We start from the raw sequence: 11,307 nt of genomic DNA, 5'->3' as shown, positions 1-11,307 counted from the left end.
TGGTGACCTCTGAAGAAATCTGCGTTAACTATAAGCTGTAGTGGAAATAACTACAAATTCTACCTCTTTTATGTTTTGTGGTCATTGTCATGTGTCAACAATGCGTTGATCCAGTCAGACAACTACCCAGAAAACACAATATCCACAAGAGGAAATACTTCCGGGAGTAATTTGACATTTGTCTAAAAAATTGTCGTGTGAAGTTCAGACATTAGAACACATGCCAAAATGGAGGACCACATGACCAAAGCCAACATGTTTTCTTCTGACAACTCCAGTGACTTCACAGATCGAACAGAAGAAGGTGAGCCATGAACTGTAAAGTATAAATGTTTTGATATGAAATATATAAAGAATTATTCAATCAAAAATTATGTCGTCAGAAAAATTCAATTAAAAAAACTTTATTTAAGCCCTGAAAATCGTTGAGGCGTTGCAAAGAATGATACACGGTAATACAGAATTAAAACAAATCAAAAGAGGACACAGCTGCACATGTAGGTGAAGTAGTTTTTTTGAGATCATTGTTTTGAATTGTCCAGGGGAAGTGAGAGGGTCAGTTTTGAGAATGTGTTGTACGTGTAATGTGTTGAAGCTACAGGCAGATTTTCAAGTTCAGAATAAACCCTCAGGACTTCAAGCACAAGACAGTTTGCCGATCGAGTTTGGTTGGATCCTGTGGTCCACTTCGGCACAGATGCTATAGAGATGAAAAGATACAAGTGTTTATCACGCCTTTGTGCCAGAGAGGACCGACCAACTTTATTATACAGATTGCAATGGTGAGTGTCTGATGAGTCTGAGAGCAGAATGATAAACTGAGTCTTGGGGTTTGAGGGTGGAAGCAGCAGCATGTCTGTGAATTATATCACCATAATCAAGGACTAATAGACTGTCTCAAGTACAATATAAAGGGAGGCTCTGTTTCTTTTGGTGATGAGATATTCAATATAATGTTTAAATGTAAATGATTCATCTAGTCAATATCTATCGATCTATATACTCTGTGACTCTCAATATTGTAACCGTTTAGTATGGACAGCTGTAGACTCATGTCCATAGAAATTATGTCCCTGATAGGATCTGTACAATTAAATCTTCTGTTGGTCATTAAAATGGTGTGAAATAATAGTAACTCTTTATTTCTGCTGCCTGTTCTCTACAGAAACTGGTTCAGTCCCAGGTAAAGGGCTTGGGCACGGCCTGCTCTGTAAAGTGTGTTCTGATTCAAGCAGCGGTAAACATTATGGAATCTATGCCTGCAACGGCTGCAGCGGCTTCTTCAAGCGCAGCGTGAGACGAAGACTCATCTACAGGTGAGCACAATTCTACCTTACACAGAATGTGTATGATGGACAGAATGCAGCTAGTGTGACATGTTATTCGGAAAACTTTTTATTGTCAATATCACAGGTGTCAGGCTGGAACTGGCAGGTGTCCTGTTGACAAGGCTCATCGGAACCAGTGCCAAGCGTGTCGACTTAAGAAGTGTCTCCAAGCTGGCATGAACAAAGACGGTGAGAAAATGTTTCTGTCACAGCACAGACCATCTAAAGTCTTGCCTGTTTTCATGTGATACATCATTTAACTTTGCCTTCGGCAGCCGTGCAGAATGAGCGGCAGCCACGCAGCACGGCGCATGTCAGCCTCGACTCTATATGTGTGGACACTAAGAAGGAGCACCTGGCCACCACACGGGAACTCACCTCCCCTGCCACCCACTCGTCAGTCATCTGCAGGCCGCTGGTCACTTCCTCTGTCAGCACCCCTGCCGCCACACAGCCCTGCAGCAACCCCAGTAATAACCACCGCTTTATGGTCAGCCTGCTGACTGCAGAGACCTGTGCAAAGCTGGAGCCTGAGGATGGTGAGATCATGTGGCAGACATTTAATACTGCTACCAAGATGGGATACGACTGTTTTGAAAATACACTTCATGGTGTGGTTTTGCTACTTAGGTCAGTGATAAGTGGGGTTTGTCTTGAAGGATGACACAATAAACCATTATCTTAATTGCCAAATCTGAACTGAACCAACATTTGTGTGACTCTTGTTTTTTCTTGCACAGTGGAGGAGAATATTGACGTGACAACCAATGATTCGGAGAGAGATCGGACTCCCTCTGACTACCGTATGTCCCTGTACACCTCCAGCTGTTCAGAGAGTATATATGAGATGTCGGCACGACTCCTCTTCATGTCCGTCAAGTGGGCAAAAAATTTGCCTGTTTTTGCTCACTTGCCATTTCGAGACCAGGTGAGACGGACTGACATGCGTTTTGATTTACTCGTACATAAATCCCATATGAGACTTATGTATTTCTGTGGTGTCCTCAGGTGATTCTCCTTGAAGAAGCTTGGAGTGAGATGTTCCTCTTGTGTGCCATCCAGTGGTCCCTACCCATGGGCAGCTGTCCTCTTCTTTCTCTGCCAGATCTTCCTTCCACACAGCAGGCCAAGATCAGTATCCCCACAGGTGACCTGCGCATCCTGGAAGAGGTCTTTAATCGCTTCAAGGCCCTGGCTGTTGACCCCACTGAATTTGCCTGCCTGAAAGCTATTGTGCTGTTCAAACCAGGCAAGTATTTGTTCCTCCAGCAATATGTATTTGTCATTAAATGGACACTGTAAGTAATATCAGCTGTTTGACTCGCAGAGACACGCAGCCTCAAAGACCCAGAGCAGGTGGAGAATCTGCAGGACCAGTCGCAGGTGTTGCTAGGTCAGCACATCCATTCAGTGTACCCCAGCCAAAGTACCAGGTAAACCTGAGAAGAGTATTTGAAGTTAGTCAGTAGTAGAAACATGAAGTTCACTCCTCTTCTTTCCATTCCATCAAGGTTTGGGAGACTGTTACTTCTCCTGCCATCCCTCCACTTCATCAGCTCTGCGAAAATAGAGCAGCTGTACTTTCACCGGACCATTGGCAGCACACCCATGGAGAAGCTGCTGTGTGACATGTTCAAAAACTAAACAAGCGTCGAGGGAAGCCGGATGAAAACACAATGAACCTGCTCTCAAGGAACATGTTTTCTGGCGTATATTTAACATTTATGGCATTCTGATTAAATAAACAATTCAGAAGCTATTGCTTCCATTTCCTTTGTAAATATCTCAGTGTTTGTTATGAATTACCACAGAAATACCACATTATACTGTGTTGGTACTTAGCTGCAAGGAAAAAGATTTTTGTTATAGTATATAAAAATGAGGACATGTATTTTGAATGTAAGTGTTTGAACAAAATAAATATGGAAATTTTGTATTTGTTGTGTTTGATCTTCGGTCGTTTTTTTCCATTCTTTATTTGGTTGCACAGAAACAGAAGGGAACACATAAGACACATTCCAAAAGGTTGCTACAAAAAACAGACACTATGCACAATATCTCTATTAATAGTATTTATTGCAGATACAACTGTGTTTCCAAAAAGTTGGGATGCTGTGTGAACAAGCAGAAAGTGATGATTTGCAAAACATTTAAAACATCACATTTAATTGAAAATAGCACAAAGACGACATATCAAATGTTGAAACTGAGATATTTCTTTGTTTTTTTTTAACTATATCCTCATTTAGAATTTGATGCAAGCAACATGTTTAAATAAAGGTAGAAGATATCAGGCAATAAGCAAATGAATATCCAGAATGGCTTTAAATGCAGATGGACTGAGCAGGAACTACAATCTGGGAAGGTGGCAAAGATGAGTCTTTGTAGGAGTCTTTATTGCAGGATGGGATGCATCTAATAATCCAATATTATTCTGCATGTAATATGTTTTGTCTACTGGACAATATGACAACATTCATTATGGCTAAATAGCTTACTAAAAGACAGGATCTGCAGTTTTCTTTTCAAACAGGGTTTACGGGTGCTGTCGGGCACACTTGGGAACTTTCCATGGCCTTGAGCAAAAAGACAAATAAATCTGACTGACTAGTCAGGACAGTAACTTTTGACATCAGAAATATCTGACTCGGGACAACATTATTGAAAGGTTCAACAGCTTGGAGCTGCGTGCGCTGGAATAGAAACTCCAGTTGGATTACAGTAACGTTAGGTGGCGGTAATGAGCACATTTAGTGATTAATACGAACCGTTTGTGAGGTTAGACTCCGGGAAGAAGAGCTGGACCAAAACAAGGAAGAACGGTACGCTAGCTAGTTAGCATAATTAGCTAAAGCGTCTTGCATTTCAGTAGCCATAACTACTTTGTTTACGTCAACCAGGCGGGTTGACGTAATCATCATCTACAGCAGAGACCAATATGAACTTGCTTTAAATAAGAAATAGCAACTGTTTTACAAAACAATGTATAGCAAGTCGTATCAGCTGCTTCCTCAGAGGGACTCCACAGGTCCGAGGGCTCCTGGCTTGTTTGTGGACACCGGTGGATTTCCACAGCCCAGCCACCACAGAGGACTTTCATTTGACAACATGCCCGATGTTTCTGAAAACAACTTCACTGGTAGGTAACTAGCTAACATTAGCTACAGTAGTTATGTTTTTCAGTGATTTAGGTTGTTATAAGGCGTTATATAGTGGGTTTAGCTAAGTCAAACAAACAAGCATTTAATAATAATAAAAATATGTCCCTTGATCTATTTCACTGTCCAAAAATTAGTTTAGCAATTTAGAATCAACAGTAGATGTTGTCAAGGTATTATTGCTGCATTGCATCATATTTCTTGTTTCACCTCACCTTTAACTTTATTGTTCCCCAGGGGAAATTTGTCTTGCAGCCAGGTGAAACACAATACACGCGCACAGAAAAAACAAACATAAAACATCTAAAAAAAACATATGCTACATAGGCCTAAATGCCACATGCTACATAGCATAGCACTTAATAAAAAGCTAGAGGACTGACAGATTAAAACAAAAAAGCATGGCCAAAGTTGCAGAGGATGAGATGTTCTTAAATTGCCTCCCCCAGGTCAGTCAAACTCCAAAAACATGGGATCCTACACTTCCCATAATGCAATTCAGTATCACGTTTCCTTAGCCCCTTGCAATACACACTTTTTGTTAAAATATTGTGATCTGCAAGCTCAAGTTAGGACTCACTTGAGTCATTTTCTCAGACTTCAGACAGCTCCCCTTAAAGCCACAGATGGTATCGTACAGCTCTTTTTACAGGTAGAGCAGGTCTTCACGTGACTGGTTCTCGAAAAATATCCATCAAGACTAAGATTCTGTTTTTTGTTTGTTTGCCTCTCTTTAAGATACCACCCAAGGATGGCTGTCCTGGATTTGCAACCTTATCGTCATCTTCCTCGTCTACATCTGTACCTTTATAATATTTCCTATATCAGGGTGGTTTGTACTGAAAGTAAGCTGCGATCGTCTCTCGTCAGTAACTCCCGCAGCATGTCCGCTCACTTGTTTAGAATAAAACAAACAGCTGTGACTCATTTTGTGTGTAGACGGTGCCAAACTACCAGAGGATAGTAGTGTTTCGTCTGGGTCGAGTGTGTCCACCAAAGGGCCCTGGTATTGTCCTCGTGCTACCCCTTATTGACCAGTGGCAGAGAGTTGATCTACGCACCCGTGCTTTCAACATCCCTCCTTGCCAGGTAAACCACTATACCCTGTTTTTCATTACTTAGCTGTTGTCATGGACAACTTGCTAAACTCTTGAAATAAAAACAGGGAACTAACTTTGGAAGATATCCACTTCATTTGTCTTAGACTGCTGCTTCAGATCAATTCTCAGTAAGACTGCTTACAGTGCAGTAGGAGGACTGCTTCTGTTCAGATAGCATGGAAAATGAGTTGTGTTTCAGGCAGCAGGAGAGACAAACAGACAGACCGTTTCCAATCATAAGGACAGTGATGAAAACATGGTGGGGTAAGAAGGTCTTCCCAGACAGTAGGAGGAGGAGTCATAGTTGCTTATCAACCGTGCACCAAGTTATATGGACATTTCTGTTAGTCCTGTGTGATTTATTTTGTCCTGCAGGTGGCACTCTTGGTGCACTGTTGATCAGTGTGAAACTGGAGAAAATAAACTGATAGTGGGAGAACGCAATGTGCTGAATGCTTTGTTTTTAGTCTCATGTCTTCCCTCTCATGTTTACATTTCTTATCCTTTCAGCCTTTCTTCGCCATACACTTAGTAGAGAGAAAAGGTGTCCAGCTCATGTCTTTTGTTTCTCAGTGGAGCCAAGACCCTCCTTCTGAGCAGTCAGCATTCGTCAACTGCACGTCCAGTCTTACGCAGTGAATTTTGCTGAGTCAACACAGGCTTTAAGAATGAAGAGGAGATCTCTGTATATTTTTTCGTGACAAACATTAAATTAACAGCACTCATATGAAATGTCATTCTCTCAATGTAGGTGACTACTCGGGATGGCGGCGTGTTGTCAGTTGGAGCAGACATTCAGTTCAGGATCTGGAACCCTGTCATGTCAGTAGTATCAGTCCAGGACCTGAACGCCTCAACCAGGATGACTGCACAGAATGCTTTGACCCACAGCCTGGTCAAGAAGACTGTCAGAGAAATCCAAACCGAGAGAGTTAAACTGGGAGAATATCTCGGGGTGAGACAACACTGAAGCTACTCTCTGCTGGCTCTTCACCATATCATGTCAAACTTACATCCTTTCTTGCTCTGTACAGATGGACATTAATGAGTTGACTCGGCACTGGGGGCTGGAGGTGGACAGGGTAGAGCTCACCCTGGGTTCATTACTTAAAGCACCAGATGAAGGCCCTTCTGGACCCCTCATCATGCCTCCCTCTGTGCCTGGACTGGAAGGTCTTACTGGCCCCATTCAGCAGTTGGCCATGCACTTTCTGGGCCACAGTAGCAGTTCACAGCATCAACGAGGTATGGCCCCTCACACATGCAACTGTTTTTGTATAGCTTTTATCCATTATGATCATGTTGTGTGATGCATCTGTGGCTTTTGCTTCTCAGAGGACAAGATAACCTTTACAGATGAGCTCAGCAGTAGCCCTCAGGCATTTGTGGCCACACCAGGTTCTGTTGAAGAGCTGCTTGGTGGGGTCAAGCTCCTGCTCTCTGAAAATTTGGTCCGCCAGGTTGGGGCCTGCTTCCAGTTTGAATTAACCTCAGAAGATGGACAACAGCACAGTTACTACGTGGATTTGAGCCAAGGTGATGGTTCACACATTGCTGTAAATATGCCACAATTATACAACTATTTTCGTTCAGATAGGTCCAGCAGCCGAGGTTGTGCTAAATCTGTTTAATGATGCTCAAATGTTTGAAGTCCAGAGAAACAACAGCACAGTTAAATCAGTATCTGCATTGCTCTGTGTGTGTTTTGTAGGTAGTGGTGCAGCTGGGGCAGGGTCCTTGTGCAGAGAGCCAGATGTGACACTGAGCATGAGTGACAGCGACCTTCTGGCCATGTTCCAGGGCGAGCTACGACCATTTGCTGCTTACACCAGCGGCAGACTTAAAATCCAGGGAGATATTAAGACTGCTATGAGGCTGGAGGAACTCATAAAGCTACTTAAAAAGTAGTGATCACAGTAACATTTGTATAGCTATTTATTAAATCCTTGATTTTAACTGTAAGTAAATGGTGTTCATGTATGCTCTGATAACATTTCTTATAAACTGAATTTCTGTTACGGCCTTGTCTTTTTTCACAAATCAAAGCAAATGCTTGTTTGCAAAGACAACACACTTTGTGATGGTCTTAAGGCCTAATTTTGGCAGACATACGTTTTAATAGTTTCAACATGCTTTTACAGAAAGATGGTCATAGAGCGCTCGGCTACAAGATAAAATATTCAGTAAGTAACGCAGCTCGACTTACACAAACAAACTGTGCTGTGGTGCATCCAGTGTGAAGTTCAACTGGAGAGCCTTGATCATCACGGTAAGGGGGGCTGAGTATTTAGACCAGCCTCCTTGTTTTGCACCAGATGTCCCTGGGAGAGCCAGAGTAGCTGCTGAAGGTAGAGAAGAGTGAGCTTTTTATGTTGTCAGGATGGCCAGGTGGAATGTGTGGCGCAGCCCTGCGATGCTGCCCCTGTGCTGGATAGAAGCGGGGACAGCATCAGGTGTGCGCTGCAGCAGCAGTGTTCCGGTGGTCAGACAGGCCTACTCAGAGAGCGGCAGCATTGTCAGGCCTTTCAGTGAGATTCCTGGACTGTGGAAGAATGGCGTGGCCAACTTATACAATTTCTGGAAACTGGATGGCTTCAGAAACCTTCACCGTATCATGTTGCAGAACTTCAAAACGTTTGGACCCATTTACAGGTACGGATGGAAAGACAGTTTGCATAAATCTTAGAATGATAAAATGACTGCACGACACTAATAGTCTACTAGTCTTAAATAATTCACAAGCAGACAAAATAAATGACTGAATTATGTCACTACTTTGAAACTATTTTCTGGTCGAACTGTAAACATTCTTGTTCATGAGATATAGTTGTGACTGACAATCCACAAGGTCATGTGTTCCAAAAACAAGCAGCAGGCCTAGCATTCTCACCCTTTTTTCTTCCTCTGGCTTCCTGTATTTCAAGAGAAAAAATAGGTTATTATGAAAGTGTAAATATCATCAGTCCTGAAGATGCTGCTATCCTCTTCAAAGCTGAGGGCCATTATCCCAAAAGGCTGAAAGTTGAAGCCTGGACATCATACAGAGACTACAGGAATCGCAAATATGGAGTTTTACTCAAGTATGTGACATTATTTTCCCCATTTACCCGCATATATTCTGTTTGCCAATATTGTGACACTGATGGAACCAAGGGTTTTATATTAAGTGCTATAAGATTATGTATTGTAATAGTTTTATTTTATCTTGATACTGCCTGTCTGCCTTTCTGTCTGACCATAAGCTCTGTGTTGAGACGGACTAGATTCTCCCCATACACCCAATCTTTCCACAGGAATGGAGAAGACTGGAGATCAAACCGTGTGATTCTCAACAAGGAGGTGATTTCCCCGAAGGTGCTGGAAAATTTTGTGCCTTTACTGGACGAAGTGGGCGAGGATTTTGTGGCCAGAGTGCACAAAAAGATCAAGCGAAGCGGGCAGAACAAATGGACCACTGACCTTTCTCAAGAACTCTTTAAATATGCACTAGAGTGTAAGGCTGCCTTTTATCTCCCTTTGATATTCAAGTCTAATTTGTAAGGGGCCTTTTTTTCTTCACATTTTGCTCGTCTTTGTCTCATGTGGACTCTGTCCTACACAGCGGTGAGCTCAGTGCTGTATGGCGAGCGTTTGGGTTTGATGCTGGACTACATTGACCCTGAAGCTCAACATTTCATTGACTGCATCACCCTCATGTTCAAGACTACTTCACCCATGCTGTACATCCCTCCCGGTCTGTTGAGACAGATTGGAGCAAAGGTGTGGCGGGACCACGTGGAGGCTTGGGATGGGATCTTCAACCAAGGTAGGCCTCAGAAGAACCAGGATGTGCGTTTTAAATATTGTTTTGATTGGCTTTGGTCTGCATCATGGGGTTACTTAGAAGTGTCCTTTTTTATTGTTTGTACTGAATATGATGCAGTTTCTTATTTTGTTTATATTGTCATATCAGCGGACCGCTGCATCCATAACATCTACAGGCAGCTACGTCAGGAGACTGGCACTCCAAAGAAATACCCAGGAGTGCTGGCCAGCCTGCTCATGCTGGACAAGCTGTCCATCGAAGACATCAAGGCCAGCATCACTGAACTAATGGCTGGAGGAGTTGATACGGTGAGGAAAAAAGTTACAAAAATAATTTATTTCCAGGATATTCCCTTTTTTCCCAGCTGTCTTAAGACTGCTTAATTCTGCTTGTGTGTTTCAGACTTCAATAACGTTGCTGTGGACACTGTATGAACTTGGTAGACACCCCAGCCTCCAGGAGGAGCTGAGGGCGGAGGTGGCCGCAGCTCGGGCTGAAAGCCAGGGAGACATGATGGAGATGCTGAAGCGGATTCCACTGGTCAAAGGGGCTTTGAAGGAAACATTGAGGTTGAAAAAAAATTCATTGTCAGAAATTCAATTTCCATAATTGTTTCAGAAGTCGTAGCCTCTTTTCAGCTCTGTAGTAATTATTTTTCCACTTTCATATAATTCTTCTGAAACTGACCGCCAAGTTAGTCTTTCATGCAGAATTATGACTCTTATCCCTCAGGTTGCACCCGGTTGCAGTCAGCTTGCAAAGATACATAGCAGAAGATATCATTATTCAAAACTACCACATCCCAGCTGGGGTAAGTAAAAAATATAAATCAGCCAATCATGTGTTTGGATTTGAGCATTGTCACGGGCTAAGAAGTCCCTTGCACAATTTAGCACAGCTCACCTTTTCTGTGTTCTTCTGCGTTTGTGTTTAGACTCTGGTCCAGTTAGGGCTGTATGCAATGGGCAGAGACCCCAAAGTGTTTTTTCGTCCGGAGCAGTATCAGCCCTCCCGCTGGCTGAGGACGGAGACGCACTACTTCAGGAGCCTGGGCTTTGGTTTCGGCCCCCGTCAGTGTTTAGGACGGAGAATAGCTGAGGCGGAGATGCAAATCTTCCTTATCCACGTGAGCCGTTACAGAGAATAAAGAGGAGTTTGACTGTATTCTCTGGCCCATTCACAGAACATATTAACTGTGTGCATCCTCTGTCTTTGCAGATGCTTGAGAACTTCAGAGTGGAGAAACAGCGCCATGTGGAAGTGCAGAGCACCTTTGAGCTCATTCTCTTACCAGACAAGCCTATAATATTGACTTTGAAGCCTCTGGATACTGCTCGGTAACACTGAGTTTGAGGGAAAATTGTGATAAGCATAAGGCTTATTTCTGTAGCCTTAATTGCAAAGGGCTTCACAAAGCACCACAAAATAAACACTAAATAAAATGCTGATGGAGACCAAGAAAAAAATATTAGGAAAGAAAAAGCTAAAAATGTGCATGAACAAATTACCTCAGTAATTCCATAATGTTGAATTACTCATTAATAAAGAAATGATATACACTGTATATTACCTATTGAGTAATGATGGAAATGTTTAGTCTGTATGTAAAATATATTGAAACGGAATGTACAGATGTATCTTTATTCCAAAGTATTTAAAAATACCTATCTATAATATCTATACAAACCAGCGATGAGTAAAACAATACAACTGAATTCCAAATATGTCTTGTAATATTTAGTTTTCTCACATATTTTAACTTCTGAATATATTTATTGGACTGGAAAATATGAAAATAAATGTGAAACTATCTTGGAACATTAAATCAAAGAAAACTGTGTTTGTGTCTGTGTGTTCAGTCTGGGTCAACCCTTCAGTTGTTCATTAGCAGGTCATTTTGTGGGCTTCTGCTTCCT

General features: G+C 42.3%; 3 protein-coding genes across 4 annotated transcripts; all 3 read left to right on the top strand.

Annotated features, from left to right (window-relative positions):
• Positions 1 to 228: 228 nt before the first annotated feature.
• Positions 229 to 2,972, top strand: nr2e3 (nuclear receptor subfamily 2, group E, member 3). Its single transcript, XM_041939657.1, has 8 exons — positions 229 to 304; positions 1,166 to 1,316; positions 1,414 to 1,529; positions 1,583 to 1,867; positions 2,069 to 2,256; positions 2,337 to 2,577; positions 2,656 to 2,761; positions 2,840 to 2,972. Exons 1-8 carry the CDS (start codon positions 229 to 231, stop codon positions 2,970 to 2,972), a joined length of 1,296 nt encoding a protein of 431 aa, XP_041795591.1.
• Positions 2,973 to 4,150: 1,178 nt separating this feature from the next.
• Positions 4,151 to 7,601, top strand: stoml1 (stomatin (EPB72)-like 1). Its single transcript, XM_041938154.1, has 7 exons — positions 4,151 to 4,467; positions 5,225 to 5,331; positions 5,426 to 5,575; positions 6,338 to 6,541; positions 6,621 to 6,831; positions 6,922 to 7,122; positions 7,298 to 7,601. Exons 1-7 carry the CDS (start codon positions 4,311 to 4,313, stop codon positions 7,492 to 7,494), a joined length of 1,227 nt encoding a protein of 408 aa, XP_041794088.1. The 5' UTR covers positions 4,151 to 4,310; the 3' UTR covers positions 7,495 to 7,601.
• Positions 7,602 to 7,658: 57 nt separating this feature from the next.
• LOC121607396 (cholesterol side-chain cleavage enzyme, mitochondrial) lies at positions 7,659 to 11,216 on the top strand. Of its 2 annotated transcripts, XM_041938153.1 has the most exons (9): positions 7,659 to 8,238; positions 8,511 to 8,666; positions 8,880 to 9,079; positions 9,188 to 9,391; positions 9,539 to 9,699; positions 9,794 to 9,960; positions 10,124 to 10,202; positions 10,326 to 10,517; positions 10,610 to 11,216. In XM_041938153.1, exons 1-9 carry the CDS (start codon positions 7,967 to 7,969, stop codon positions 10,730 to 10,732), a joined length of 1,554 nt encoding a protein of 517 aa, XP_041794087.1. In that variant the 5' UTR covers positions 7,659 to 7,966; the 3' UTR covers positions 10,733 to 11,216. The 2 variants fall into 2 exon arrangements, with proteins under 2 accessions (XP_041794087.1, XP_041794086.1); XM_041938152.1 differs by having other exon boundaries at positions 7,960 to 8,238; positions 8,511 to 9,079.
• The last annotated feature ends 91 nt before the right edge of the window (positions 11,217 to 11,307 follow it).

This window comes from Chelmon rostratus, chromosome 6 (genome assembly GCF_017976325.1).
Source record: "Chelmon rostratus isolate fCheRos1 chromosome 6, fCheRos1.pri, whole genome shotgun sequence".
Taxonomy (NCBI): Eukaryota; Metazoa; Chordata; class Actinopteri; order Chaetodontiformes; family Chaetodontidae; genus Chelmon; species Chelmon rostratus.
Note: the sequence above shows the minus strand (reverse complement) of the source record. Positions and strands in the feature narration are given on the sequence as shown.

Excerpts from the sequence above, each read along its gene's own strand:
- nr2e3 (XM_041939657.1), top strand. The coding sequence starts at position 229 with ATGGAGGACCACATGACCAAAGCCAACATGTTTTCTTCTGACAACTCC. Across the intron at positions 305-1,165 it reads CACAGATCGAACAGAAGAAG|AAACTGGTTCAGTCCCAGGT; the intron begins GTGAGCCATGAA and ends TGTTCTCTACAG. Across the intron at positions 1,868-2,068 it reads AAAGCTGGAGCCTGAGGATG|TGGAGGAGAATATTGACGTG; the intron begins GTGAGATCATGT and ends TTTCTTGCACAG.
- stoml1 (XM_041938154.1), top strand. The coding sequence starts at position 4,311 with ATGTATAGCAAGTCGTATCAGCTGCTTCCTCAGAGGGACTCCACAGGT. Across the intron at positions 5,576-6,337 it reads TCAACATCCCTCCTTGCCAG|GTGACTACTCGGGATGGCGG; the intron begins GTAAACCACTAT and ends CTCTCAATGTAG. Across the intron at positions 6,832-6,921 it reads CAGTTCACAGCATCAACGAG|AGGACAAGATAACCTTTACA; the intron begins GTATGGCCCCTC and ends TTTGCTTCTCAG.
- LOC121607396 (XM_041938152.1), top strand. The coding sequence starts at position 7,967 with ATGGCCAGGTGGAATGTGTGGCGCAGCCCTGCGATGCTGCCCCTGTGC. Across the intron at positions 9,392-9,538 it reads GGATGGGATCTTCAACCAAG|CGGACCGCTGCATCCATAAC; the intron begins GTAGGCCTCAGA and ends TTGTCATATCAG. Across the intron at positions 9,961-10,123 it reads GCTTTGAAGGAAACATTGAG|GTTGCACCCGGTTGCAGTCA; the intron begins GTTGAAAAAAAA and ends CTTATCCCTCAG.